Here is a 27,642-nt window from a genome sequence, read left to right as displayed (position 1 = left end):
AATGCTTTGGTATCGATCTTGCAGTATTCTCCTCACGATACTAGAGTGAGGCCGTCTCAAGAAAGTAATCAAGCCCTGTGATGCTTCCGGAGATGAAGCATCAAAATGCCAAGTCATCAGCGCTAGCATCAAAACAGTATCATAACCGAGTACGTGTATAATATTCCTCACGTAGACGTGTAAGTCATTTCCGAGAAAGTTTGTATCATCACATGGTTCCTGGGATCTTCTGCTTCTCAAAGTCTTGCAGGCATCTAGCAGTATTCTAGCATCTTGGCTGGGATTTTCCCAGGGCATCCATTCCCCGAGGGATGGAGATTCAATTCCTAAAAAGAGCATTGTCTTCAAAGAAATTTCTGCGGGCCCGTACAGAAACTGGACAGGAATCGGCGTGGACTTCTAGTGTGAGCATATCATCTTCACCAGCTGAGGATGCGGGTACTGACCATGACTAGATCTTTGGTTCAATGATAAGGTGCGATCAATGGCGCCTTGGACAGTATTAATAGGCACCTTCATAACCTGCTAGACTTGGACCAAGACACACAGCTGATATTTGAGGCCGTTCATCTCTATTGATGCTTCTACTACATATTAATCTACACTATTCGACCTTATGCACTGCCTTTCTTCTGCATCGCTCTGGTCTCTTCTTCCGAACTGGATACAATCCCTCTGGATATCACAAGGAGAGCAAAGTAGAGAACGCCTAGATCAAACTGTCCCCAATGTTTCCAGTCCGGATACGGGAACGGAACCAGCGGTATATGCGCTTCTATATACCGAGGTTGCATATAACGTCACAAAGCCTCTACCAGCATGCATTCCAAATCAAACAGAGAGAGCGGCATGGTCACGGACTCCACTTCGTAAGTTTTCCGACGAGGTGTGAGCCTTTTTATATTGCCTTCTCACACTCCAATTTTCAGCAAACCGACCCCAATCCATCTACATGAAACCCGACGACAAAATGGATTGTGAAATTATTGAGCTTCCCGACGTTGTATTTGTCGAAGGCAAGGTTTATTTGCGCGAAAGAGGAACATAGATCGCCTGAATGGTCAACTACACATTGGAAAAACAAAAAGCTGGCTGTGATCATGTGTCAAACATTAGTTAAGGGCCGAGATCTTTGAATTGTATGCTTGTTCTCCGGGTTTGAGTGGACCGAAGGGCAATGAATCATTGCTGGCGTTCGGCAAGTTCTCTAGCCCAGTGGGACATCGTTAAAATCACTCTGTAGATCATTGATCCTTCAACATAACTTGGTAAACACTAGAAATGAATCAAACCATTAAAAAAATGACATTATAATTGATACTCTCAGACTGGAGGGAATATATTTTGGCAATACCAAGATCGGTGCCGGTAGGCGATCAGTAGGGTATCCGTCCGAAAATAATGGCGTCGTGTTTTAGCACGAGCCTTTTAGCCTTGAGCAAGCTCAATCTTTTTCGATATGATCCGATCCTAGCAAGCCAAATACATCAGCTCATTCGAACTTCTAAAACTTTTGTCAGCATATAAAACCAAAGACCTCACCCAGCAATGTCCTTAAGAAAGGCAAGCGTCAGACCAACAAAAATGGACCTCGCTCTTCATGGTACGCTCTCCAACCACGGCATTGTTATAAAGCTAACTCAAGGACCCCCAGATCCTGGTGAATTCTTGCAAAAATTTAGAAAAATAAGAACGGGAATTTATGACGCTCCAGATGGTCAGAAAAAACTTACCTGTTGGGTTAGGCTATATTAGCTGATAACTCACAGACTTTGTCATAAAACACGATGCAGACAAATCGCCCTCATTTGAGCCTGTCAACGAAGAATTATGGGAAGCGTGCGCCGGAAGCAGCGTTGTCACGCATTTTACACTTGATCGGGTATATGAGGCCCTCCAGACATCTGAGAAGTGCAACCACATTTGGGCGCTATTTGAACGCATTTTTTTTATTTCCCGGAAGTCGAAGAAAGAAGAAATATGCTCGATCAGGCCGGGTCTATACCGAGTGCCCATTGGTAAGAAGAGTGTCATGACATTGTTAAGCTAGAGCTGGAGACTAACCTGTGATAGACTTGGTAATAATGCGCACGAACAGGCAGGCTCTGATAGGAGGATGTTCTTACAAACTCATTTCGAGGAGTGTACAAAGCGATTGTGCACGCCTTTATGCACTTGATCGAGGTGGAGACAAACTTAGGCTTGCTGAGATCTACGCGGGCCTATGGATCATCGGTGGATACTCTAAGTCTATATTCTCAGAAATGTCTGTCATCATGAGGGGCTGGCTTCGAAATGAGGAGTTTTCCATTTCAGAGGAGGGGACGTTAACCAGGCTTGTCCTACAACTAGGGCAGCTTGTCAAGGCGCAGGGAATTGCCAACCTTATAAGAGGGCGGGTCGTCGAAGGCAAATATCTTATGACTGGACTTTTGCGGGACGGAGGAGACCATTGGTATGCCAAGTGCCAATCGCTGGATTCTCCACACTATTGGGAGCAACCAAGGGCAACCCTGCGAGAACTTGTTGATGCTTTGTGTTGAACCAAGTTCTTTTGTATCTCCTCCTTTTTTTTTGGATACATTAAGTTAGTTTATGCAGAAATTTGAGTCATTTACGCAGGGGCATTAAAAATGAGGCGTACAGTGCGGTTGCTTTAACCTGAGGGTGTTCCAACAAGTTTCGATTGATGGTGAAAAAAGTCATTTTTTGATCTGAAGAATCATTCATACTTCTCTTTTTCTGCTGGGAAGCTTGATCGTGCCCATCATATTTGCCATCAACGCCCACCCAAACCCAGGAACTCAATCAAAGGCTACCACGATCACGCAAGCCCTTTGCTTATTAATACCTCAACCCGGCGTCGGGTCTTCTGGCAATGCCTAAACAAATTAACTTACCGTTGCCGTTCCTATCAATTTTTGTATCGCCCACAGAGCGAGCCTATTCTTGGCGAGGGATAACTATGCAGGTTTGTCTCTTTACCCTCTTATGAGCTTTGAGCACTGATCCCAGACCACTTTAGCCTCTAGGAATAAGAGCATGATTCTACATACGTGACACATAGATCAGTACTTCGAGAACAGTGGCAGGGATTCTGCGGCGTTACTGTATAGAATCTGACTCGGGAAGGACGGTGGGCAACTCTGACTAGTGTAAAGACAAGCGCTAACCGCTTTGGGCTAGTATGTGCACCTGGATGTGAGACCTGAGTCATTTTCCGGAACAAAGTATTTTCCGAACCCCGGGATCTGCTGGCAGAAAGCTGATCTGACCAGATCGTCAGCCCGGCTCTGACGCACTTGCGTTAAAGCATGACTTACCCCTTCCAACAAATCGATGGCCGACCAAAGCTCTCCAAATTACAAAGATCTTTACCTTAGGGCAGAAGAAGGACGGAAGCAGGAAGCAGAAAGGAGGCGACAAGCAGAAGAACGCAACCAACAGACCTCCTTCACAGAGCTCTTACAGAACTGCCATGACCTTCTCTCCCGCCAGTTGCGAGTCGAGACACCATCTCACTCAACCACTGGAAAAATACCCCTTCCCACTGGAAAATACTGCCCAACTCGATTGGAACATTGGGCCGACTGCCCAGAGCAGCTGCTATAAGGTCTACAGTTCTGTCTGCCAATATCTACAGTCGGAGCTAGGGCAGGCGCCACGCTTATTCTCGTCTCTACCGGAGCTAGAAGGACTTGGCCGCCGATTTGCCCGCAAGCCCCTCAGTAGTGAGCAAGATCTCGAGGCCTATGAGCGGTTTGGGGTGGAAGAACACGTCCATGATATAATAGCCGAGTTATGCAAATTTCCAGCAGCATGTGACGAGTTCGGCCTCGGTGATGGAATCCAGTTCAGCAATCACGCAAATTCTTTGAGCAGGAACGAAACCTTTGAAGCGGATACAAGCCAGCTGTCAAGCACACCACACCCACGACCAGACCAGTTCTGCATTCATCGTGTCGACGGCAACAAGACCACAGTGTTGACGACCGTCGAGTATAAGCCGCCTCACAAGCTGCCTGTCGCAACTCTTCGTATGGGACTACGACCAATGGATATGTGGAAGAAAATGGTCAGATCAAACAAAATACCCATCGAACAGGATGCGAAGCTGAGGTATAATGCAGAGCGGCTTGTGTGCTCTGCTATCGTCCAAGAATACCACGTGATGATTCATGAAGGACTCGAATATTCCTACCTGACAAATGAAATCATTCGTGTACTACTTCGTATTCCACGAGACGAACCCACCACGCTATATTACTTTTTTTGTGATCCTCACAACGAAGTGGACCCAACAGGCGATACAACTCATCAACTGTCGAAGACCTCTGTTGCGAGGGTATTATGCCTTTGTTTGATGGCCTTCCGTTCACCCACACGTGGGCAAGAGTGGAGAAATCGCTTGTGTCCCGATCTTCATACGTGGGGAACAAGCTTTGAACATACTCGTTCGCAGATCCCGAGAAATGAATTACAGCAGATTCCTCACTCCGACAGCACTAACCCTGAGTTCCCGAGCCCAGGGTCTGGTTCGTCCTATGAATTACCGTCGTCATCTCCGCTGCCGTCACCTTCAGAGGGCCGTCGAGTGCCTACACGCTCTCAAACAAGCTGTGCACCTTCGGAGATCCGACCGCGCTTGCGGTCACCTAACTCGTCCGGGTCCGACACAAATCAAACATCTGGCCATAAGCGGAGGATCAGTCAAGTCACGCCTTCACCGTCCGCTCGACGATCAGGTCGCCAGCAAGAGTCAGTGCATGATTACGAAGATCATTCCCGACGCCACGCTGCACAATTTTGCACACAGCGATGTTTACTCGGCCTACAGACTAGGAAATCCCTGGATGAGCTGTGTCCAAACGTGGACTATCACCGCCGGGGCCAAGACGACCCGACTCAGCATCCCATCTCGACTAAAGATTCAATACTTTCACTCAAGGGCCAATTGGACGAAAATATCGATCGTTGCATTCCTCTTGGCGGTTGTGGCTCCTACGGAGCCCCGTTCAAATTGACTTGCACAAAATACAGTTACACGGTTATCGGTAAAGGCACCACTTCGCGGTTGTGGAAAGAAGTCTCACGCGAAGCGCAGGTATATCAGATCCTGCGCAAGGCTCAAGGATCTGCTGTCCCTGTCTTTTTGGGGACAATTGACTTAGCAAAAATCTACTTTCTACATGGTGCTGGACAGATCCGCCATATGCTCGTAATGGGCTGGGGCGGTAAGTGCACGGCCACGATGGAGCTGACGCAACGGCTTCGCCGCGAGATTCAGAAATCGAATAAGGAAATAAAAGCTCTCGGGATACTACATGAAGATCTCAGGCGAGACAATGTCCTTTGGAGTGAAGAGCTCGGGCGTGCTCTAATCATCGACTTTCACCGTTCTACTCTGAGATGCCGACCGGCTAAGCAGCAACCGAGGGCCGCAAAACGAGGACTATGTCGAGTGGAGGCAGGAGATACAAAGCATCTTCGGGTTTCGTGATAAGAAAATTTATTTTCTACCTGTTAAATTAGCGATCCCGGTGGTCGAACGAGATGGTGTGTCGGCTCTCAACGGTCGAGAGAGCAGGTTGTGAGAATGGCACAGGAACTCCACGAAAGTGGTGGGCCGGGTGCATTCTTCTGCCGGCTTCCGCCTCTCCTGTTCCTGTAGATAAAGGGATTTGTAATCTGGAGAGCTGTTGGCGGCCATCAACTTGGTTAGAAAAGGGAAGCAATGGCCGGAGACAATCGCGGCAAGTCCCAACCACCGGACGATCCATCAGGCTTACGTCAGCTGACCACGGCTCACGGCAGAGGTATTCTCACAGGAAATGACGTATGTCTACTCAATATCGTGAAATGAAATCATGGTAGCTTTCGGCTAAACTGCTATCCGAATCGTCCTCAGCTAAAATTTCTAGCGGTATGTACTGACTGGGAGACGGTTGAAGCATATGCTTGTTTTAGACGGTAGTTGGTGTGCTCTTGGCCTTGCTTACTCGACGCCCGCGCGTACTCCAGTATACTTGGATCGCAGCAGGACTTCTTCCCGGATATCGGTCCAAAAATAAGCTCGTCACCTCCGACCATGGTCGTTGCTCATCTCTTCTTAACTCCACCAAAAAATCCACCTCTTCTGGAAACCACCGCAAGCGCCTCCTGCGCTTTCGCTGGGCTTCGTTGCAACCATCACGAGATGGCGAATGTCGTGGCAGCTTAGTCGATCGCCCATCTCCATCCTTACAGGTACGGTGACGGCATAGAGGGGGGTGAGAAACCTCTGGAAGGAACGTCATGAAGTAGGCTTGTCGAGGACCGTGAGTTTCGATACGGAGAACTCCGCGACCGAAAATCTCTTGTGTTTGATCCAATGAGACAGCCAAACCACCCCCTGAGGGGGTTTGGGACTGATTAGGACATTTCCCGACGATATCATTGCTCGGGGCTAAGACGTTTCCCTTTGCTCTCTTCGACGTTTTAAGTGGGCGCCCCCTTGCCTTGGAACCAGGTTCACCTGACGATAGTGAGTAATTGCTCATCGACGTCTGTGTTACTCGATCTTTGTCGAGGCTGTCACTGTCGTTCTCGCTGTCGCTCGAGCGACTACACCGTCGTATTCTTCTTAGAGAGTTCTTCTTGGCCCTTGTAACCACTTTATCGTTTCGACGGACAGGGATGACAACGGAAACCGCAGGAAATTGCTCTCGCCGGGCAGATCTTGCCTTTCGTCGCGGACGAAAGGATGGAGAGTTTGCCAGTGTGGCTTGCGATTGGTTGACAGAGCGAGTTTGGGGTCCAAGACGGGAGAAGTCACGCGCTTGACTCTCGGTGAGTCTGCCTCTTAGATCATTATCCGAGATAGCCTCGCTGATTGAGGGTTCATTGACCTGGACAATTTGTGTTGTCACCCCATCCCTTGTAACACCCGTTTGATCTCCGTGGTTTTTAAACCCGGACGTGGTGTCATCTACGACGCATTCATCTTGGATAATGGTTTCAATGCTAGGCTGTGCTGGTACATCTGTCGGAGGTGATGGCAAGACACGCAGGCAAGTCAAGCTGGCTTTGGGCGGAGCAGGGCTCTTGTCAGTCATCATAAATTCCTAGCGAGGATATATTATCTCGGCGCCATCTTAGCAGGTCGGCAGGGGCAACGGCTGAGGCAATGGGCGGGTCTTGCATGAGTTAGCGAGATAAGTCGGACAGAAAGAGAATAGTCGCGCCTACCTGCATGATGCAACTGAGGTTTTGCCGGGATCAAAGCCGTATCTAAGTCACCATGAGACTCTCCCAAAGGGCATAGATCTGAATGATCTGGTGGATGATATTAGCTACGCTCGCTTATCGCGGTGGTTCAGCAATGATTCCGACATACCAGTTATTAAATATGTGTGATCGCTTTCAGGCACGTCTGTGTTACATTCGTTTCGCAGCCCTAAATCGAGGTGCAGGTCTAAGTCTGTCTCGTGCGTTTCCTGGCTGTTTTGCGTCATAGCTCTCTCTATTTCGATATTAAATTCACTGCCTGCACGTGAATCCAAAATTTCCTTCACGGCATCTCGGGATTGCAGAGAGACATCAGTGCTGGCGCCAGGTGCTGAGCTGAAGGTCGTTTCTTGGAAATACGGTCTCGGCGGGAGGGCACGGGGAAGTGGTTGAGGAGTCATAGAGGCATCATAGGCCCTCCAACAGGAAGCAGGGAACGCAGGCGAGGAGGACTTTGTAGGAGGGCGAGAGTAGAAGCTAATGTTGTCAAGACTGATATGCATGGCGGCCAAATCAACCGACGGCAAATGAAAAGTTATCAGCAAAATGGAAAAGGAGGGTGGACGGCTTATAAAGTATCTGAGATCACTTCTCAAAACAATGCCAAGTAGCTCCGCTGCATCGTCGTATCGCCACACGGAGATTGCACATGCCAGCATCCTCAGTCAAGGCCTACGAGATTTATAGCGTGTCTCCTGAGCTACATTAGGGATCCACAAGAAATTAGACCCACAAGCAAAGAGATAGTTGCATTGTCGGAATCTGCCTTGCTCAGAGACCATGGCCAATGCACAAGCATACCGATTCTCCGCAGCTTCATCGGACTGTTCGGACATGCGCCTTCGTAGACCAATTCCCTAGATTGGCCACGTCAGTCTCGCAGAGTCGTAATCCGCAATATCTCGGTTCCTGGATCAGCGCAGTCCCTTGCAAGCGATGCATCGTCCGGTTACAGTTACGAATGTGACCCAACAATTGTCCCACCATTCGGATAATTCCGCGGTCAGTTCGATGGATCATCACGTAGCTCGCTCGAGCCTTCTCACAAGTGATCCTCTGTTGGGAATCAACGGAGCGCCTCCGGGCCCACACCGGATGATAGGAACCCCGGAACGCAAGAGGCATTTTTGTCATTGGTGGTTACGCTGCGCCGAGCAGATGACGGCACCACATGCCTATGGAAAGGTCATAGTCCTGCCCCGGAAATGAAACACGGGCTGTATGCGGTTCCCCAAATAGGAAAGATTGCTGTAAGAGGTTTGAACTGGGCTGAAATAGGCAACTCCCAATGGCCAGGAGACCATTTGGGGGCGGCCAGATTAGGCAGACGAGGACATCTCGCAAGCCATGTCGCATGCCTCCATGTAGGAAAGATCAGCGTCTCACGCGGCGGAAGTCGAATCAGTCGGTGGATGCCAGCGACTTCGCAGTGACACGAGTGGGGAGCGAAGGGGGCGAAGTACTCCTTGTGGGAACGGTCATTTCCGAAATGCAGGGGGCCGGAGCAGTGGCGTCCGTGCTCGCGAGCTGAGGAGAACGTACGGCCGTGGGAAAGGAGAGAGAGGTGGTCGAGCGACGCACCGTCCAGACTATATAGTTGACGAGGGCCTCCGAGGGCGGGGAATGGCGGCAGTTCCCGTTGGGGGATAGCGCGAGACACCATACCCGATGGGGCGACGCTAAACCAGAACAGGACGGCACGGGACGGGCGCTAAACCCAACGTGGGGGGTTGCCGGAAACGGCGCCCTCCTGGTAAATGCGACTTGTACTTTTGGTAGCTTTGAGGTTTTCCAAAGGGCACAGATGCTCCGCTGCGAGCTTTTGTGTGGGCAGTGGGCCCAGCAATGTTGATTGGTTCGAAAGTCGTGAACGAAAGAAATGCCAATCTGGAGTACGGTTAGTTGATGCGGAACAACGCGTGAATGAAGGCTGAACTCACTGTGGTATATTCAAAAGAAGTCTTTTTGTTTGGCAAAGTAGTTTGGAGGCAGAGGAATGATGAAGGCCATTCTTTTTGGAGCAAGTGACTAAATATATATCCCTTTGAAATGTCATCACTTTAGGCAGGCATGCTAAGGGGGAGAGGGCGATGTTTAGAGTTCCTAGGATTCGAACGAAATAGCTATGGGCCCTTAGTAGGCTCCTAGGAACGCCCCGTAGGCTCCCAGGAGCCCATCGGGGTATTACTTTTGATTGTTTGTCTTCGGCTTACAGATTACTTAGCAATGGCGCGAAAGACATGACGTTATACGCTCAGGAAAGCCTTCGGCCTGTGCGCTCATTGGCGAGAGAAGTGGTTCATCATCATCACCTGCTGAACACTGATTCCTCCAGTTGCCTTGATACAGAGAAGGGTTCTATATCTTCAAGGAAACCCATCCAATCGCCCTCGCCCTAGTAGTAATCTAAAGCCCGATTAGGGAATTCCTAGGAGCATAGGCTGAAATGGAAAATGATAGGTCAATTGAACAGCCCCGCTGTGAGTTTTTTTACTTGGATAGGATCGAGACCGCTAGACCGAACGGTTACGTTGACTGCGCCAGTCTTTTTTTGATGGGCGATCTAAATGGGAAGGGTTGCACGTGATGGGATTAGCGTGTCGCATTTTATTGATGTAGCTTACTCAGGCCGCTCATCCCCTACACTCAGTGAGCACTCAGTGAGCAAATCAGAGTGCTCAAATGATGATCAGTGAGTGGATCAGGGTGCTCAGGGATGATCAGGTGATGCTCAGTGAGCAGATCACGTTGATTATGTAATGGCCCGTGATCAAGTCAGAATACTCAGGGACGTGCTCAGTTTTACTCAGTGATCAAAAAGCGGCAAGAGGTGAGCACTAAAACGGAAAGGGAAAGGTCTCGAGTGCCAGGCATTATCCGGTACATATGTCTTTGTGTTGCTAAATTCGGAAATTCCTCAGGTCATCCTCGTCTAGGAGACATCGCCAAGATTGCTTGTGTGCGCAGGCCGTGTTTCACAGACATGGATGCTGGAGTGTGGAGTAGTCCAATAAAAAGATGCTCCACTCAGTCTGATACGATATTCCGAAACTCCTAGATTTTGCTGCTGTTAGCAATATGGGGCATATAGGGATACTGCATGGGGGGGATTTCATCGCCAGAAGGAGGGCGCTTGCCCGAAGTCTTCGTGTGGGACATAGAACGCTGTGGTGCGAAGCTAGCCAAAGATGAAATGTAAGGTTATTAGAGAAATAAGTATAGATTTGCAGAATCTGAGCTCGAGATGTGTGTAACATTGACAACTTGGAAAATATGAATGGGTAGATATGCTGTTGTGCCAGTCGGCCTTAGTGCGCGAGTACTGAACAAGATATTGACTCAAGGCCATTTAGATGGAATATTATCATTGGACGCAAGCCTCAAGAGGCTTATAGAGGACCATTTCGAGCAAAATAGTCCTCTATGATCATCTCCGCCGCCTTTTCGGCAATCGCATATACGGTAGCTTGGATGTGTGCCCCAACCTGCAATGGCATGATGCTAGCATCTACAACCCGCAAAGCATGGACACCATGTACCTGTAGCATATCATTCACAACTCCACCATTGATCCCGTCTGCTTCACCCATAGCGCAGGTTCCAACTGCTGTAGGTATATTTAGTGATTTGCTGAATGAATCTTGAAGGGAGAACATACGGTGCCAGTCGGTGACAGTATAATTTGACACAAACTCTTCGAAGACTTTCTCCTCGGAGTCTCCCGCCTTAGCAGGAGGAGGAAATACTCGACCGCGAATGAGTTTGGCCAAAGGCTCGGTTTGACAGATTTGATCTCCCCATCTGAGCGCTTTGGCCATGACCTTCTTATCAATCTCCCCAGGTCCTAGAAAATAACGCGGATCAATCACGGGTTTGTCATCAATGGTGGCCTTTTCATAATTGTTGTCGCTCATAGGGGGTATATGAATAGACCCGCGCGAGAAAGGGTACTGCAGCATTTGCAGCATTGTGGCGTATTTCTTTCCGGGCTCAGAGACAAAATATGGGCTCCAGTTACCCAGATCGAAGAGATACTCGATTTGACCGCGCGCTTCACCAGACTCGAATTGGCTGGCTAAAATAGCGTCATGTGTACGTCCTGTACCTCGCGCAACTTCCTTAGCCTGGGTGTGTAGTTCATCGCATTCCTCAGGCGATAGGATCTTCGATAGCGGACAGTACGCCACTGAACAGGGCATCACAGTCCAAGGCCCGGTCTGAGAAGCGTAATAGGCGCAGTCCGCAGCTTCGCGCTGAATTGGATCTTTGAGAATGTCATCACGGGTTGGAATCGTGGAGGGTATTTCGAAGATGGTGGCAGTCACTTGTAAATATCAGCCAAGATCAGAAAGAGCATTGCTTATGTTTCATACTCATATGTTCCTGTAGATTCTCTCCTACATTTGGGCTGTGAACTTTCGTCTCAATCCCAGCAGCTTCCAACACATCCTGGTTGCCAATACCGGATAACTCCAGAAGTTGTGGTGATTGCACGCTACCGGCACAGATGATTGTCTCTTCGTATGCTTTGATATTTGCTTCCAGTCCGTTCCAGCGTACTCGAGCCCCTACTGCGTACCAATCATCATCTTCAGATTCAAACAAGATCTCCATGGCAGTTGCTTCAGTCAGTATATGCAAGTTTGGACGTTTCGCAATGGGGTGATAGTATGCCGAGGCAGAGTAGCTGCGCTCCTGAGTATCTGGATCAATTGTGCAGAGCATGTTCCAAACTCCTGTATTATCGCCAGCCAGACTATCGCGCGTAGATGGAACCCCCAGACTATTGAGCGCCTCGTGCCAATATTGGTGTGTGGGGCCATACTGCTTGGCATGAGTTGTATGTATAGGGCCTTTCGTTCCATTAGCCTGGGGATCATAGGAAGAGTGATAATGTTTCTGATGAGCGACACTCGGTGGATGGAAATTCTCGCTGCGACGGAAAAAAGGCCTGCACAGAAATCAGTATCTCACAGATCAGCAGGTGAAATTCAAGTTGAAGCCCGAATCTTAGAAAGCTGGTCGCTCATACAGTAGATCTTCCCATCCCCATTTCTCATTCCCCAGTTCCGCCCAAGCATCATAGTCTTTTCGATGACCCCGATTCCAGGCCATAAGATTAAGCGCACTCGTGCCGCCTAATATACGACCTCGTGGCCATGGTAGTGATCTTCCTCCTAGACCCGGTTGTGGGGTAGTTTTGAATTTCCAATCGTATTTCGACCCGATGGTTTCGCCATACCGACCAGGAACATTGATCGCACCATTATCATCTATGTCTAAGACCGATGGGCCGGCTTCGATGACTCCCACGCGAAATTCGGGATCCTCGGTGAGGCGTGCAGCAATAGCTAGACCTGCGGTACCTCCACCTATAATCAAGTAGTCGAGATCAAGAGCGGCGAACTGTTGAAGGGTCTCATTACCCATGACTGAAGATGGGGGTTATAGGGAGAAAATCAAAAGTTGAGGTGCTTTACCTGCCAAGCAACGGGACATTTTTTTGAATATATGCACGTCGCTTGGACTTGCGGGGTACAGCAACTTTTGTCAACCTCCTATTATCATACGACAGATAATATTTTTGCAGAGAGACATTTGTTGATAATTGTCGACGCCACAGCGCCAGTGGCTGAAGGCTGCTGACATGCCCATCACACAGCCCGATTATACGAGGCATCCGGGCTGAGGCTAGAAATCAATTTCCTATATTACGGCCCCGATCGCACTTTTCGAAAGTTGAAATAACAACAGGTTGAGGTGACTTTCATCAAGGATAGCCCCGAATCCTTAGTCTTTTGCAATACATCCGATGATTTGGAGGGCTGTACTGTTGTCATTCCTCTCCATCTCCATAACATGCGCACTTGTAGTCCAAACAAGAGAAGAACCGGGTTCAAACCCAACAGCAGTCATTGTCGAACACAGCTACACCACTATCCCTCCAGCCTCCGATACCACAATATTTACAACATCGACTGATAAGACAAGTTCCTCATCTGATGCGGCTCCTGCACCTGGCAGTGAATACTATGACAGCGGACCCCCAGTTATTCTACCTGTCACATCTGAACAACCTGATGCCTTGGGTATCGGAAATGTGAGCGGGTTTTATGGACCAGGAAGTTGGGCAGCATGGTTCATCTCAATCGTGGCGTCGTGGTGCCGGCTCCTTCGCGTTTCAGAAGATAGATTTGATCCAAATACATGGCTATTTCTGCTCGGCACCAACTGGGCCGCGGTTGCTCTTTTCCGCGTAATCCGCATGGCCCAAAGCATTCCGCTCGACTCCTTGACCTACGATGCAGATTTGGGCAGCCTAAAAGGTTCTATTGGGGCGGCATTCAATGTCACCTTTTGGGGAACCTTTCATGGCTTGATGCAGTATCTCCTTGCAATGATCATATTCGACACCCGAAAGGCCCAGCGATATCGGTTGTGGACACTCTTGCTCGGAATGATATTGCCCTGTCTCGCGCTCATGCACTCTGCTCCTCTCAGAACCATGAATGTGCCTGCGCTATATTGGCATGCAATGCATAGCGGGGCTTATGACCTTAATTTGGCTGTTGCTGTTAGCACTCCATATTATATCCTGCCATCCTCTGTATGGCTGCTTGGATATATGGACATATCATTAGTACCCAACATGTGCCCTGGATTGCTGAAACTGTTGGAAGAAACATTTCTTAAAGTGACAGCATCAAGAATGGCGTACAAGGTGCTGGTTTATTTTGTCTACGGGTCACTCTTTGTGGTGCCAACCTCGATCATCATAATCAACATCACAGGAGATCCCAGATGGTGGATTGGGATGTTACCACTAGCTCCATTTTTTCTCTATTTACTCTTGCTCTTTTGTCCGTTATATTGGATTTGTTTGGTTGGATGTGCGAGTGGTTGGTACGCATTCGCGGGATATGTGACCCGCAGTATCAAGGCATCACAATCATGTTTCTTCATGCCATGTGCCCCCCAGTCAATTAACGAAGAAGATCAACTGTTTGCTTTATTTGCTGGTCTTTTGCTTTTTTTTGGGTGGGAGATTATCCCAATCATTGCGAAAGGATTCAGAAGACGCTATAGAGACCGGCAAGAGTTTGTGCGGGATATGGAAGAGCGAATGATGGATCTTGAAATGAGGCGAAGATTACGGAGATTTGGTTGGGAATCTAGTTGGAGGAATTGGCGATCAGACTAGGAACAATAATAATTTAAGCTTAAATTTAGGGCTCTACTTCCCAGGGCTATTTGTTTGTGTCTACGGAAACAGAACTACGTCATCGCATATACAGTGGAGAACAAAATATAAATCCCCCACCTCTCTTACTTTCTGCAACTCATCTTTGCAAATATGATCACCATATTACCCATGGCGGACCCTCTCACTGTCTTACCCCCAGAGATTGTCCTGCAAATCTTGCACTTCACCCCCGTCTCCGCACTGGCGTCCCTGACTGCGGCCTCCAAGGCTTGGCACCAATTTATCGACGTCACTCACCAAGATGCCATTTACACATCCGAAGCCAAAACTGCCCAGCCAGTTGGAGGCAGCCGCGATTTCTCTTTCCTCTCCGATACCCACAGCTTTGGAAAAGTATTCGAGGGCACAGAATCATGGAAAGACCTATGCAAACGCCAGACACTGCTGGCCCGAAATTGGGCCGAGCCGCATCCAGTCAGCCAAGAGTCTGTGCTACAAATCGGCAATGATCCTGTTTGGCGATTCCGTGCCGACTTCAAGCGCCGCTTTTTTGTCTCTACTTCCCATGCTGGTGGGCTGAATGTCACCGATATGGACACGGGTCGTATCCTCTGGCAGCTTCCTGTGCTGAAGGATGATGAAGATGGAGTTCGCCCACATGCACACTTGGAATATCAGGATGGAATGGCTGTGTTTGACAGTGAAGGAGATTCGCTCGAGGTTTGGCAGGCAGATCTCGAAGGTGCAAGGCGTGGAGAGTTCCGGCGCATTGCCACCTTGGCGCATAATTGCCAGACAAGAGGTTTCCAATTATCCTACTCGACTCTTTGTGTTGTTTCCAACGAGGGTCAGGGTTTTGTATACGATATGACACAGCGGCCCCCTACGTTGACCACACATTTGAAGATTGAAGGAGGTGGGATTGGCCATCTGGACCAAAGCGAGGACATTGTCATATACTCTATGGGAGCAAAAGGCTATTTTGCCTACAACAAGGAGTCTGGTGCGTTCTTGGGCACTTTGAAACCGCCAAAGTCCACAGAAAAATATCACATCCTTCCTCCGCAAGCCGCCTCTGCTTCTACGAGTGCAGCACTAGCAGGCGCTGCACGACTTGGCCCAACACCTCAACCACTCCCGCCCGGGGCTTTCCGAAACGATTGTTTGGTACCAATTGAGATCGCGAAAGGTCCACTGTCACCACCGGATGACCCAGGTCACGTCTGGCATGGGGAGGATGAATGGGGAGCGGGAATGTTGCACGGCGATCTCTTCGTGGGCTTCTCTCGCGCTGGTCGTGTGTTTATATGCCCCGACTTCCGCAAGGCTCTCCGCGATGAAGCTAGCCTTGCAGCAAACAGCTCCATCCTGGAATGCGAATCAGACGGGTCAAGCTTTGACCTTGGTGGCTGGCTATCAATCCGCAACCACCGTGTGATGTTCGAAATTCAAGATCGGATCTATGTTGTCGCCCTTGATGACAACAACAAGGTTCAAAATGTGGAAAACCCTGCTCGTGCATCGTACTCGTTGCTCACGAGCTCTGCGCCGCAGCTTGCTGTGCCAATCAGTTACATGGCGCTGGCCGATGATGCTATTATGACCACCTACACCGTGAGCTCCTTATTTGACCTAACATAAATAAAAGGCAGAATAGCTAACATCAGAACTCGCAGACCCTTGGCTGGCGTGACTCGAATATTCCAGGTGGCGTACCTCCACAAGGCAGAAATCTTCCTCGCGTCTTTCCTACAAAAGTCATCCGCATACTCAGCCTGGCTCCTGACCTCACAAATAAACCACCCTCTGCCTCCAGTGATACGGATGAGCCTTCAGCGGCGGGTATCGGGGGTCTTGGTGGCTCCGGCCCAAATTTGCCATCTGAAGACGCCTGGCGCACACAGGCCGGATTGCTACAGCTGCTTAGCATGCTTGGCGATGAGGTGGATTTCGAACAGAGCGACGGCGAAGATGAATGGGAGAGTATCGACGAGGACGAGGAGGAGTAGGAAAATGAGTACGAGCAGCCAAATGCGGCTGCACCCGATGAGGCCTAGATTTGCTGCTGGCTAGCCACGACTCAAAAAAGCCTCACTGGTATGGAGGTTTTGGGTTTCAGAAGTGCATTGTCACCTCTGACACGATCATGCACTCCCCACAACTAATATACCGCGGTCCACCATATCACTGACGGCTGGTCCTGTCAGGGCGCATAGATTGTAGCATCTTCAAATCTAACTATGGAATCGATGGAAGACTTGGTACAATGTGATCCCATGAAACAGGCGATAGACAGCCCCAAAGCCGCTTCAATTTTAATACAACCAATGGAAACAACCTTTGGGAAATATGTACTACCTTGATTAAGGGCTAATCGGTAGTGGACAATATGGGAAAACGAATGGCAGAGCATAGTCGAAAGTATTTGGGAATCCTAGTGATGATCACCAAATATAAAAGAAACAAATTGTAGAGCTCTGAACTATTCACCAATCCTTCAATGCAATGCTCATATGGAAGACAATTAAAGACAGATGTGATAAATAACTTGGGCCTTTTTAGGATAAGGTTAGTGGGTCGCACCAAGTGGGTCCATAGAACATCCTTGGAAGGCTGTTTGTGTATTTCAACGTTCATGATGCGACTGTATAGGTGGTGCAATATCAGGCTTTATTAAGTACTTTCATTGGTGCAGGGCAAAGAACCCTGAGCAATTACTACAAAGTTAATATGCAGTGAGATGAAGAGATTGATTGATAATCATAAACATGCATTTTCTTCAAACAACTGGCCTTTACTCAAACAAAGACTTTTCTGGGCCTTTAAATATCCCTGACAACCCATATAAACTGCATCATTCCCCCCAAGCTTAAAGGGGCCATATAGGCCTTTGCGTATCGCCCCTGGCACACCCTAATCTAACAAATCATCGCAAGATGAACTTACTCCACCTTACGGCGGATGTAAGCAACAAGGTGGGACGTGAAGGGAGCTTCTTCAAACTCATGCATGTCCCAAAACTCATAGTAGTCGTACTCGTTATCGATCATGTTCAGTACGCGGGCGGAGTCCGGGTTATGACTTGGAGACCTGGTCAGTTAGCAAGATAAATTGAATACAGCATCAGAATCAGAATTAGACTCACCACCTACGCCCCCGGTCATTATCAAATGAATCCCAAACAAGCATGGCGGGACGAGCAAAGTCAGCAGTAATCTCCTTCACTGGGAGAGATGGGCAGCAGGAAAACAGAACACAGTCATCATCAATTTCAAGCAAAGCTTGGGGGTCTTCCAGAACTTCGCAACCATATTGAGCAAGAGCCCTGCTGTCGGCGGAGGTGTAGCGGGGATCTTGAGCATAGCATCGGATTTGCTGGTCGGTCTTCTCTTCAATTGATTCCTTGATCGAGATCATGAGGGAATGCTGCACGGCGCTGCGCATGGTGCAGTCTTCGTCGTCGGGTCCAAACTCCATCGATCCCGATGCAATTCCAACAACCTTTGTGATTTTGTGAGTGGCGACTAGTTTGAGAAGGGCCTCGAGATTTACCCATTCGGGAGACTGCTTCCAGGACTTCAGAGTACTTTGTAGAAACTCATCTACAGGCACGGGGTTCTCAATGCAGTCAGAGAGAACAGGAAGCTTAGTGTCACTCGCGCGTTTGAGCATGAAATGCTCAATCTGCAATGGGAAGAAGGCCTCTTCCAATCCAATACGCCCTGACTCCACTGACGATGTGAGTTGCTCATAGCAGAGGTAACGAATCTTTGGTCGTTGGCTGTTTGATATGTATTAGCTGGGTGTCACGTGCCAGAAGAGCCCTGATCTGATGAGGGACAACTTACATTTCCCACTCTTGGTTATACCCCTTACCGGTGAGAACCTGACCGGTCAAAACTTCATAAGAAAGGTTTGATCCACTGAGACCTTTGACAGTGATCAATTGCTTCTGAGAGTTGTTCTGTCTCCGAGTGTTGTACCGGCGATTGAGCTGGTTCGAGACGCTCTTCAGATCCTTCTTTGTGAAGAAGGGTTTGTCACTATCATACCACGCCTTGAGAAGATCCGTGGCTTTACGAACGGTGCATGGCCAATCCTCGATGGGCTGAGATCCCGGCTCAGGATATCCGCGGAAATTGTACAAGTGGTGCATTGTGGGAGAAAAACCGATCAATCTGCGAGCGAAGTATGAAGTCAGAGACGTGTCCACCCCCAGGATACCGAATGACAATATGCCCTAGCAGTCTCCGAAAGAATATACCTTTCTAAAAGAATACTCACCAGGTAAGAAAGATGTAATAGCAAAGTGAATTGTGAGATACAAGATCCTTCGGTATGAATGAAGGAAAAGAGAGAAGTGAGAGATTTTGGAACGGACGCGCTGTAGACGAAGACGTTTCTGGGCGGACAGACACTCGTATACTTACTGTTTACCAACAAGGCAAGTCCGAAGATAATGGCGGCAATTTTTCAAGTCACGAGTCACCTACTTCATGGCCATTTCCTATTTAGGCTGGAGAGGGTATGAACGGCTAATGCACCAATATAGAGAAGCAAACTTCTACTAATATTTCCCTCTCCATGCTCAACCAATGGATAATAAATCATGAACTCCGTAAAAGTTGTATAGCAATGCTGGTCAGTGGCTTCACCAGCGTGACCCATATTTTGGGTCGACTTCCATCTCACTGACAATCTACACATAGTCCTTTATGCCTCCTCTTTGTTCTTCAGAATACCATTTAATATCTCATAGAAACATGTGCATACACAATCACATTCTCTTTCTGCTGTCTTGCCTCTATATATCTAGTTCACTATGTTCATTAGCCCGAATGCTGAAAATGGCTATATGATATTCATTTAATTGTCCCTCCGCAGATCGTTAATTTTCAAGTCCTAAAACTGTAATACCCATTGTCAATATAGGAATCTTGCCATCGATAGAATGAAGGGTTTAATATACCATGACCTCTTGCAATAGCGCGAATCAAAACAGATATCGATATCTAGTTTTGGAGGCTGGCAGTCTAGCTCGCCACGCCACATTGACCGCCTTCGATATCGTTGTTTACATTCATACTTCATGTGATCGTGTTTTTTACTCTTCTCTTCCTCGGTTTTGGTAGCAAGCCTCCAACACCTAGGCAACGTGCCATTTCATCAAAACGAAACGTAAGTGTCGAGTCATTCTCCACGGTGGTAGAACGACGATTGCCTTAGGCTCCGGCGACAAAATCAGGTGTAACCACGACCCGAGTCTATTCGCTACCAACTTACTTTACAGGAGAATCCCAATCGTCAACTATTCTTCAAATCTGATATCTTCAAGCCATGAGTATCTCGGACTTGCCCGTGTTGACGGCCGGATTCCCAACTTTCCATCCATTTTCCCGCCTTCCTCCCGAACTACGAATCCTGATATGGCATGCGGCCTTGCCAGAGATTGACCCGCCGGCAATGTCTCCTTACCAAGCCGGTTGTTGGCGTCCTGTTCCTGTGACCGAAAGCGAGCAGGAAGATACCTTCCATCTGGCTTCTGTGGAGATGGAGCTTCATCACGAATTGCTTGATCCTATCCGTGTGAAGACACCACTCACCGCCGTGAGCCATGAAGCTCGCAGCGTCGCCATTGAATGGGCTCTCAAGCAGGGCATTGAGGTCCAATTTCATGAGGGCAGACAGGGTCTTATCTTCTTACGCACGTTTGACCCAATGCGTGACGTGATATGGTTTGGTCAAGATTCACTTGAAGCTTTTGCCAAGGAGTGCTGGGGGGTGCATGCACTGGCTAATGATCCTCGACAAACGCTTACTGTTCCTATCGATACTGGCTCTTTCGCTATCTCTGAGCGTGTGTTGATGGAGGATGCGTCTTTGAATTTCGTTCTCGACGCAATTCACTGTTTTTCCGGTGATACAGTTATGTATGTCATCGCCGGTGAGCACCCAAGCTTTGATATCATCCATGGTAACTGTGCAAAAGCTCAGCCGCGGTGGGAGATTGACGACTCACAAAAGGCGAAAGCACTTGCTTGGAATCGACATAAGAAGAGATTTGACGTGAAGAGCCCAAACTGTGGCCGCGAAATCCTCCATGCGCTCTGCTACAACCGAGTATTGGAGGCCAGTCAAATGGTATCTGAACTTCCTAGTCCATCCGGCGGAGAACGCACCACCGCCTTTGAGATACGGCCTGTCTATGCCGTCAGACTGTGAATGTTCCTTTACGTCCCAGACCACCGACAACACACCGATCCCGACCACGGCCACGACGCACATCGACTTCCGTCTGATCTACTTTTGTTTCAGCTAAGAGGAATGCTCTGGGGGATTGTGCAGGAGTGAGTGACCATTGTCTTTGCCGGTGACCGAATTTGTCTTTAGCATCAACCTGTCAGTGGATTGTCACCAGCTCATGGAGCTTAGGAAGTTATTTCACGAATCAAATCCTGTATGAATTATTGCTCTCCCCTTTGCAAATTTATATGTAAGGAGAACGTCAATAATTGTGGGGATTATTAATTACGACCAGGAAAGTAGAAGTACCGGGCACACCTTGCGACATCCATGGATAATTAGGTTTCAAAGGCTCACGTGCTCACCAGTTACCTACATAGCCATGCACCTGGGCAGTTATCCTACACAATTCCCGAACTTACTACAAAGCCATAGGCTAACATGATTCCTTAGTATATCTGGTGGTACTACATTTCTTTCTCTCAACAAAACCGGCATCCCGCTAAACAGACTCTGGAGTTCAAAAATTAGTCAGCCATATGAATAGGAAACTAGCCTCTTCGCTATCGAACTGGGAAAAACCTACATATGCATCGACAATTCACTCAGATCCCGGAGAAGCCGCACGACACTCTCTCAGGTACTGGAAAACCAGGTGAATCATGTCCTGTACCTCTTGATGCGCCTGACTAAGTGTTCTCACGCGTTCGCGTGCTCGCACGTTGATGAGATTGTGTCTGCTCCTCTCGGCTGTGTATCTTCCACTCGACCATTGTCCAATGTGTTCTAGAAGTGGTTCAACATGTTCATCTGCTATCTCTCCGAGGCGCCTGGTAGACGACGGATGGCCCCCAAGCCCTTCCGTGTACCCTGCTGTGTAAACTACCCTTGCCCCTAGGACATCGGTTGCTAGTAAGATGAGCCCTAAAATTAGAAGCGAAAAATACCTGTGAATCGCCATTGGGCTGGCTGGAAATAATTTAGATGTGCTGTTCCTGTTGAAAATGAGCTATAAGCATAAGAAACTCTTGCCCCTAGGACATCGGTTGCTAGTAAGATGAGCCCTAAAATTAGAAGCGCAAAATACCTGTGAATCGCCATTGGGCTGGCTGGAAATAATTTAGATGTGCTGTTCCTGTTGAAATTGAGCTATAAGCATAAGAAACTCTATTCAAGTGATTGTTGAACCATAGTCTCGAATTTTCAAGAGGTAACATTCGGTATAACAGGATTGAGCTCACCTTCTTAGTCTGTTGAGCTGAATTCACGTTGATACGTTCTGTTTAATGTTGTTAAAGACCTTTTGAATAGTCTGCGGCTCTGTGAAAGGCAGACCAAATGGTGGTTCTCGCACGGAATATAGCATGACTATATACTCATACCATAGTGCTCCTTGGTACATTAGTATTGTACAAAGACAATATCTCGAGTCCCCTAGTCAAGGCTCATGTCACATTCTTGGGTTACTGTCTCGCCATTTCTTGCTCTCTAGGTGGTTTTATGTCAACTCTTAACCCACCCGATGCAAGATTCAAGGTTATCTGGGTGGTTCAACGGGGCTTCGAGCTTACACAAGGGCTGGACGAACTTACTCAGTAGGAGAGACATTGAGTAAAGAGCTACAAAGAAAAAGGGTTGGCAGCTTAAATATATGGTCCGGCGGAGATGTGGGTATCATTCCACCCCCTAAGAGAGAATGCTCACGTTCTGTTTGGTTGAATGTTAAACTTGCGTTGCATTGAGAACCCTTGTGGTATCATCTATAAGTAAGCCGTACTATGAGACTGCTGGGTTGGTGCCACTCGGCGTGTAAAGCCGCACTAGATCTCCGACCCTAACACAATCCTACCCCCAGATATCAAGAGTCTTCATTATCGCCCTCTCCATAGGATGCTTGACTAAGAAACATTATTTTTGTTGCAGATTTATGATATTATGGCGGTATACTATATACAGGCTTACTTTATGGCATGACTGATATCAAATCTAAGAATTGGAACGCATCTACTCATATTTGAAATACAGTCGTCATTCTCTCCTTTCTTCTTGTCCAAATAGGCAGAGATGGTCTGTAGCAAGACATACCTACTGAAGGGGGAATACATACAAAATGTGTTTTTATAATTAATCCGGAACTATGGAGTATTCAGGAGAGATTAATAGCCCATCTCACGTAGATCAGCATTATATCCATATTTGTACATGTACTTTCACGAAGACCCGATGGTGAGTAGAAAATGTACTGCAATGTGCCATAGACTATGAAGTTTCATAGCATCGAATGGCAATATATAGAGAGAACGGGCCGCAGGATTAGGAATATCAAAGACGCCAGCATTCTCACCCTCCTCTTGGCCCAGAATAAAAGGTCCCATTAGATCCTGGTGTTAGGATGTGGCTGCTGCTGTCTATTGGCTAATCCATAACTACAAACGATGTATAGCGTTTTATGAAGAGAGGAGATTTGGGCCTTCCTGGCGTGATATGAGACATAGCTGCAAATAGCAATGGTAAACTTCGCATTCTGGTTCAAAGGTGATAATCGATAAAGCAAGCATAAATCACCTGGGCAGGGTTGATACGACGCCGACAGATCGAATTAAGACCAGTCTAGAGATGGGTGTGTTCAAATCGAGTGGTATCACATTTCATGAATACTTCTCTTTGAATAGTTCACTTGATATAATTCCTAAAGCATCTAACGAAAAGGGAACCAAAAATCGTTCCATCATGGGTATCCTCAAGGTCCATAAACATCATCATAATAGGAAACCATTATACCCAGAACAATATAACATGAATCTCAAAACATTATGCCCATATTCTAAATCATCCAAGAATCAAGCAAGTTGTCGCTCGATATTGCGGGGCCCAGCCAGAAGCGACGGCGGAATTGGAGGGACTGGGCCGCTATACACGGGCCCATGGGCTTCTCGGGAGCCAGGAGGGGGTGGAGGGGGAGGTAGAGGACGTCCGTATCGCGGGTGGTGAGCTTGAGGGTGAGGATAATGATGTGGGTGGGGTGGTACAGGCGGACCGGGAGAACCTCCCGCACCAAAAGCCAAACGGCCAAAGTCCTCTGGGAGTCGCTGTGCCTGGTAGCGGTATTGGGCAGCCTGTGGGGATGTAGGGTCGACGTAACCCATGGATCGGTTCGGGTCGCCGGGAAGGGAGACGATGGAGGCGCCGAGGGTGCGGGCGATGTCATCGAAGGTGACCTCCATAGGGGATATGTAGGTGGTGTTGCTTTTTGCGGACCAGGCAAGAACATGGCCGCACACACGGCCGGTGGGACGGTCGAAGACCCATGCGCCGGAGTCACCAGGGGCTGTCGAATAAGGAAAGATTAGCTTCATGAAATGTTTACTCGATACGAGCTGATGTCTTAGGATCCAATGGTGCTGTATGTTTACCAGCTAAGGAGGGCAACAAATGATGGGTGTGCATGAAAAAAACAACAAAGGGTATCTAATTAAGGATCGTATAGACATAAACATAGATTCGCTGAAGTGCACCTCTTACCTCCAAAGTTCCCATTGACGCAAAAGCTGGTTGAGAATGAATGACGTCCATGAAGTTTGACCAATGTCATAGCCTTGGATATCTGTCCTGTCTGCAGTCCACTTGTGCGGCCACAGCAATGAACTTGCAAACCACCTAGCTCCTCCATCCGGGCCACCTGGTTCAGAAATATGGGTTGTGGGGGGATAGGGCGTCCCGGACGAGCGATACTGGATCTGGTAGTATCGAGAATGATGTTGCGAGGGTCCATGCGGGCTTCATCGACTTTGATGAGTGCCCAGTCAATCTCATGTTTCAGACCCTTTCGGGTCCAACGTCGTACTCCAGAGGATGCGTGTACGTAGCCTAGGGAGTGTGAGGCTAGGTGCTCGTCATCGCGATCTTCTGGAGATGGAAAAAAGTCTTCGTGTACGTCGTCAATGGCTGGTTGGGTGACAAGCAGCCGAGGTTCTTCACCTGGTTCGACACCGGCAGTATCGCCGATGGACGCGGTGTCACCGTCATCGTCGTCTGGGCCGACGGATTCATCATCGGATGAATCATCGTCTGAAAGCCAGAATTCATCATACCCAGACTCAAGGCCTTGCGATGGATCGTCTCCGTCCTCCAGATCGGAAATTTCGAAATCGAAATTAATGTCAGGCGATTCATCTTCTTGATAGTCGTACATGAATCCAGGATGTGGGATATTTGGTGTATCACGGGGCCAATTCCCCGCCGACGACCTGGAGGGTGTATCTTGATTGGAGTCTCCGGGGCTACTGTCTTGGCCTTCATCTTCACTAGGAGCTTCCAACATATGGTGGACTGTCAGACCATACGGCAAGCCATCGACAAAGACGGCACCGCCATATGAGACAGGCGGTAAGTGCTCTTCATTCTGAAAGGCCCCGATAGATGCTCCGCATAGAGGTCGCTGTTGATGACATGGGTTGAGCTCTCGCTGACGAAAGGGTGTATCATTGGAGATATTGGGGCGAGCCTTGGCGGGCCTCCGGCGCCTGTTCCGAGGAACCTTGGACCGTTCGATGTCCCCACGGAGGACAATCAAATCCCAGTCGTCCCGACCAAGAGAAAAGTGCTTCTTGAGGGCCATTCGAACTTTCTTCACACTGGCGCAAGTAACGCAGATTGTCGTTTTGGCACTTTCAGACGATTCGCCAGTCATGATGAGGTTTACTCCACACGACTCAGAAGACTCCTTTAAGATCTTCTGAAGAAGACGACTCACTCGAGGCATTATTTGGAAATTCCACTCTTGCAGGTGCTCGTCCGGTATATCCAAATTCGGAAGTCTCTTGACGGTACGTTTCTTTTGTGGCTTTTCAAACTGCTTGTCTTCATTCACCACGCCCCATGGATCGACAGGAATGGTAGGAAGCTTCTTTTCATAATTAGCCATCTCAAGCTTCGATGATTTGTATGCCTTGACTTTCTCCTGGATGGTGAGTGGCTCGGGGGTGGGGACAAGGGCAAGTGGAAGGCAGTCATCCAATTCTTCGGCCGAGGGTGCCGAGAAGATATCAATCCGGCAACATGACCACAGAATCTTGCAGATTGTGTACATGAAATTCATTGAGAAAGAGAAAGTGCCATCAGGATCTGACAAGTCAAGCACTGGGTAGTGGTAAATTTGTGGAACACGAAGACCAAGGTCGGTCATCGGTTGTGTCGATAAATGGAAGTTAGGGGCATCAAGGCACAACTGAACGGCTTGAAGATAAGCACCACCGCATTTTGGGCCAAGTTTTTTGACATAGAGATCTTCCACTCGATGCTTGAACCATGAGCGGTCATACTTCATCTTCCAAAGCCGTCCAACTGGTGCCCACAGGCCTATCTCTAATAAGATGAGGCCTAGCGAGTAAAGGTCATAAGCCCATGCGCCATCATCTTCAACGCATCTCTTGTCATCTGGGTGACGATACATTGCCGATGACAACGGCTCAGGGGTTGGTCCATCCCCAGAGAACCGTGCCGGAGAAGTGAGATAAGGACGGCGAAGATCAGGTCCAAGACCACTCTCATCATCACTCGCATCACTTCGACCCGGGAAGAAGATAACGTTACTGCTGTTGATATTTCCATGAACGGCATTTTGGCTTCTTAAGTGGAGAGCTGACATTAAAAGATCGTAAGCCAATCGGAAGCGAGTGTCAAGGTTGGGAACTCGATTCTCCCGATACTCCTCTGCCGAAGGAAGAAGAGCGACCAATGGCTTGGGCTTCAACTCCTTCAACAAGTCACTCGGATTCTGCAGGAATGGGAAGTAGTCGACCGGCATCTGATAAAGGAATGCATAGCGAGAATTCGTGTTATCAATGCAGTAGCCCAAAAGTCGCATCAACCCCAAGTGCGAGATCCTGGCGTTCTGTAGCAACTGATCAAGAGACTGCTGGAGCTTTTCCAATCGAGGACTCTTGTTGTCCATCTTCGACTCCGCCAATATGGGTATAAACTCGACAAGCACGGAGACATGGGACTCTTTTGTGGAGGCAAGAAGATGGGATGCCGATGATTTCAGGCGTCCAATGGCACGCGAGTTGGAAGATGCCGCAACAGGTTCATATGGCGGCGGGCTATTATCGTGGGCCGCTCCGTATAGTTGCAAAGCTGAGCGATCAATGAGGAGATGGTTCAATGACAGGAAAGGATTAAGGACGTCACGGTGCGCGGTCGTGGGCGAGTAGGTGAATGAATCGAACATTTGCTTCGGGCTTTGTACCTTCTCCTTGGATTCGGAGAATGAGCCATGGGATGAATCGTACGGTGAGATGGGGCTAGGTCGTGGGCGACGCGCGCTATTCCTGCTGGATGACATGCTGGAAGCCATTGTCCGTCGGGAGCGCGAAAGATCATAAAGGGTATCAATACAGCCGGTGAGTTCATTCAAAATTGTGTTGGAGCGAGTTATGTCTTCCTCTGTCCATTGCGTCTTAATAGGTCTGCTAGCAAGGGTATCCTTCGATGGTATATCGACTTTCCGTTCCTTGGAAGGAAGCATGGGCGCATCCAAATGCTGGACTTGCTCGGCATCGTTGAGTAGTTCTTGGATTGATGACATGACACTCTCAACCACGTCGCTGAAGCCTGCAGCAGTCAACGATTCATCGATGTCGTTGGGCTGCGCAGCGCTTGCGTCGCTCCAATCTAGACCCCATGCGAGCAATCGATCCCTCTGTTTCTGGAAACTCCCGTGAAGAGCGACGAGCTCAGGGTCGTCGAGGGCCTTTGAGGCAGTCGTAACACTCTCGCAAGAGGTTTTCGTATCGGTATATAATTTCGTAAGGCGCCGCTGGAGGAAGCCGCCGCCTCCTCCATGCCGGAGGACTGACATCTTGGCAATTGCGGAGGGGGTCGATAAGAACAGATACAGTATCGAGCATTAGAGACAGGGCACTGCAGTG

General features: G+C 48.6%; 13 protein-coding genes across 13 annotated transcripts; 7 read left to right on the top strand and 6 right to left on the bottom strand.

The window, feature by feature from the left end:
• Positions 1-616: 616 nt before the first annotated feature.
• On the top strand, positions 617-1,048 carry N7517_008072 (uncharacterized protein; the record flags this gene model as incomplete). The annotated part of the gene is made up of 2 exons (XM_056725802.1): positions 617-869; positions 930-1,048. The coding sequence occupies 2 exons, from the start codon at positions 617-619 to the stop codon at positions 1,046-1,048; spliced, it is 372 nt and encodes a 123-aa protein (XP_056576653.1).
• A 536-nt stretch (positions 1,049-1,584) lies between these two features.
• N7517_008071 (uncharacterized protein) lies at positions 1,585-2,050 on the top strand (the record flags this gene model as incomplete). The annotated part of the gene is made up of 2 exons (XM_056725801.1): positions 1,585-1,717; positions 1,770-2,050. The coding sequence occupies 2 exons, from the start codon at positions 1,585-1,587 to the stop codon at positions 2,048-2,050; spliced, it is 414 nt and encodes a 137-aa protein (XP_056576652.1).
• A 214-nt stretch (positions 2,051-2,264) lies between these two features.
• N7517_008070 (uncharacterized protein) lies at positions 2,265-2,543 on the top strand (the record flags this gene model as incomplete). Its single annotated transcript, XM_056725800.1, has 1 exon — positions 2,265-2,543. The coding sequence occupies one exon, from the start codon at positions 2,265-2,267 to the stop codon at positions 2,541-2,543; it is 279 nt and encodes a 92-aa protein (XP_056576651.1).
• Positions 2,544-3,478: 935 nt separating this feature from the next.
• On the top strand, positions 3,479-5,500 carry N7517_008069 (uncharacterized protein; the record flags this gene model as incomplete). The annotated part of the gene is made up of 1 exon (XM_056725799.1): positions 3,479-5,500. One exon carries the CDS (start codon positions 3,479-3,481, stop codon positions 5,498-5,500), a length of 2,022 nt encoding a protein of 673 aa, XP_056576650.1.
• Positions 5,501-5,963: 463 nt separating this feature from the next.
• On the bottom strand, positions 5,964-7,094 carry N7517_008068 (uncharacterized protein; the record flags this gene model as incomplete). Its single annotated transcript, XM_056725798.1, has 1 exon — positions 5,964-7,094. The coding sequence occupies one exon, from the start codon at positions 7,092-7,094 to the stop codon at positions 5,964-5,966; it is 1,131 nt and encodes a 376-aa protein (XP_056576649.1).
• Positions 7,095-7,331: 237 nt separating this feature from the next.
• N7517_008067 (uncharacterized protein) lies at positions 7,332-7,769 on the bottom strand (the record flags this gene model as incomplete). Its single annotated transcript, XM_056725797.1, has 1 exon — positions 7,332-7,769. One exon carries the CDS (start codon positions 7,767-7,769, stop codon positions 7,332-7,334), a length of 438 nt encoding a protein of 145 aa, XP_056576648.1.
• Positions 7,770-8,452: 683 nt separating this feature from the next.
• Positions 8,453-8,929, bottom strand: N7517_008066 (uncharacterized protein; the record flags this gene model as incomplete). The annotated part of the gene is made up of 1 exon (XM_056725796.1): positions 8,453-8,929. One exon carries the CDS (start codon positions 8,927-8,929, stop codon positions 8,453-8,455), a length of 477 nt encoding a protein of 158 aa, XP_056576647.1.
• A 1,726-nt stretch (positions 8,930-10,655) lies between these two features.
• N7517_008065 (GMC family oxidoreductase) lies at positions 10,656-12,696 on the bottom strand (the record flags this gene model as incomplete). Its single annotated transcript, XM_056725795.1, has 4 exons — positions 10,656-10,873; positions 10,925-11,590; positions 11,640-12,217; positions 12,299-12,696. 4 exons carry the CDS (start codon positions 12,694-12,696, stop codon positions 10,656-10,658), a joined length of 1,860 nt encoding a protein of 619 aa, XP_056576646.1.
• Positions 12,697-13,078: 382 nt separating this feature from the next.
• N7517_008064 (uncharacterized protein) lies at positions 13,079-13,934 on the top strand (the record flags this gene model as incomplete). Its single annotated transcript, XM_056725794.1, has 2 exons — positions 13,079-13,840; positions 13,908-13,934. The coding sequence occupies 2 exons, from the start codon at positions 13,079-13,081 to the stop codon at positions 13,932-13,934; spliced, it is 789 nt and encodes a 262-aa protein (XP_056576645.1).
• Positions 13,935-14,620: 686 nt separating this feature from the next.
• Positions 14,621-16,479, top strand: N7517_008063 (F-box protein; the record flags this gene model as incomplete). Its single annotated transcript, XM_056725793.1, has 2 exons — positions 14,621-16,084; positions 16,147-16,479. The coding sequence occupies 2 exons, from the start codon at positions 14,621-14,623 to the stop codon at positions 16,477-16,479; spliced, it is 1,797 nt and encodes a 598-aa protein (XP_056576644.1).
• A 933-nt stretch (positions 16,480-17,412) lies between these two features.
• On the bottom strand, positions 17,413-18,626 carry N7517_008062 (SRR1 family protein; the record flags this gene model as incomplete). The annotated part of the gene is made up of 3 exons (XM_056725792.1): positions 17,413-17,551; positions 17,616-18,251; positions 18,319-18,626. 3 exons carry the CDS (start codon positions 18,624-18,626, stop codon positions 17,413-17,415), a joined length of 1,083 nt encoding a protein of 360 aa, XP_056576643.1.
• Positions 18,627-19,807: 1,181 nt separating this feature from the next.
• Positions 19,808-20,692, top strand: N7517_008061 (2EXR domain-containing protein; the record flags this gene model as incomplete). The annotated part of the gene is made up of 1 exon (XM_056725791.1): positions 19,808-20,692. One exon carries the CDS (start codon positions 19,808-19,810, stop codon positions 20,690-20,692), a length of 885 nt encoding a protein of 294 aa, XP_056576642.1.
• Positions 20,693-23,553: 2,861 nt separating this feature from the next.
• On the bottom strand, positions 23,554-27,572 carry N7517_008060 (uncharacterized protein; the record flags this gene model as incomplete). Its single annotated transcript, XM_056725790.1, has 2 exons — positions 23,554-24,041; positions 24,236-27,572. The coding sequence occupies 2 exons, from the start codon at positions 27,570-27,572 to the stop codon at positions 23,554-23,556; spliced, it is 3,825 nt and encodes a 1,274-aa protein (XP_056576641.1).
• Between the last annotated feature and the right edge of the window lie 70 nt (positions 27,573-27,642).

Source organism: Penicillium concentricum (assembly GCF_028827145.1).
Source record: "Penicillium concentricum strain IBT 3081 chromosome Unknown utg000003l_segment0_segment0, whole genome shotgun sequence".
NCBI classification, from domain to species: Eukaryota; Fungi; Ascomycota; class Eurotiomycetes; order Eurotiales; family Aspergillaceae; genus Penicillium; species Penicillium concentricum.
This window is presented reverse-complemented; position numbering and strand designations above follow the sequence as displayed.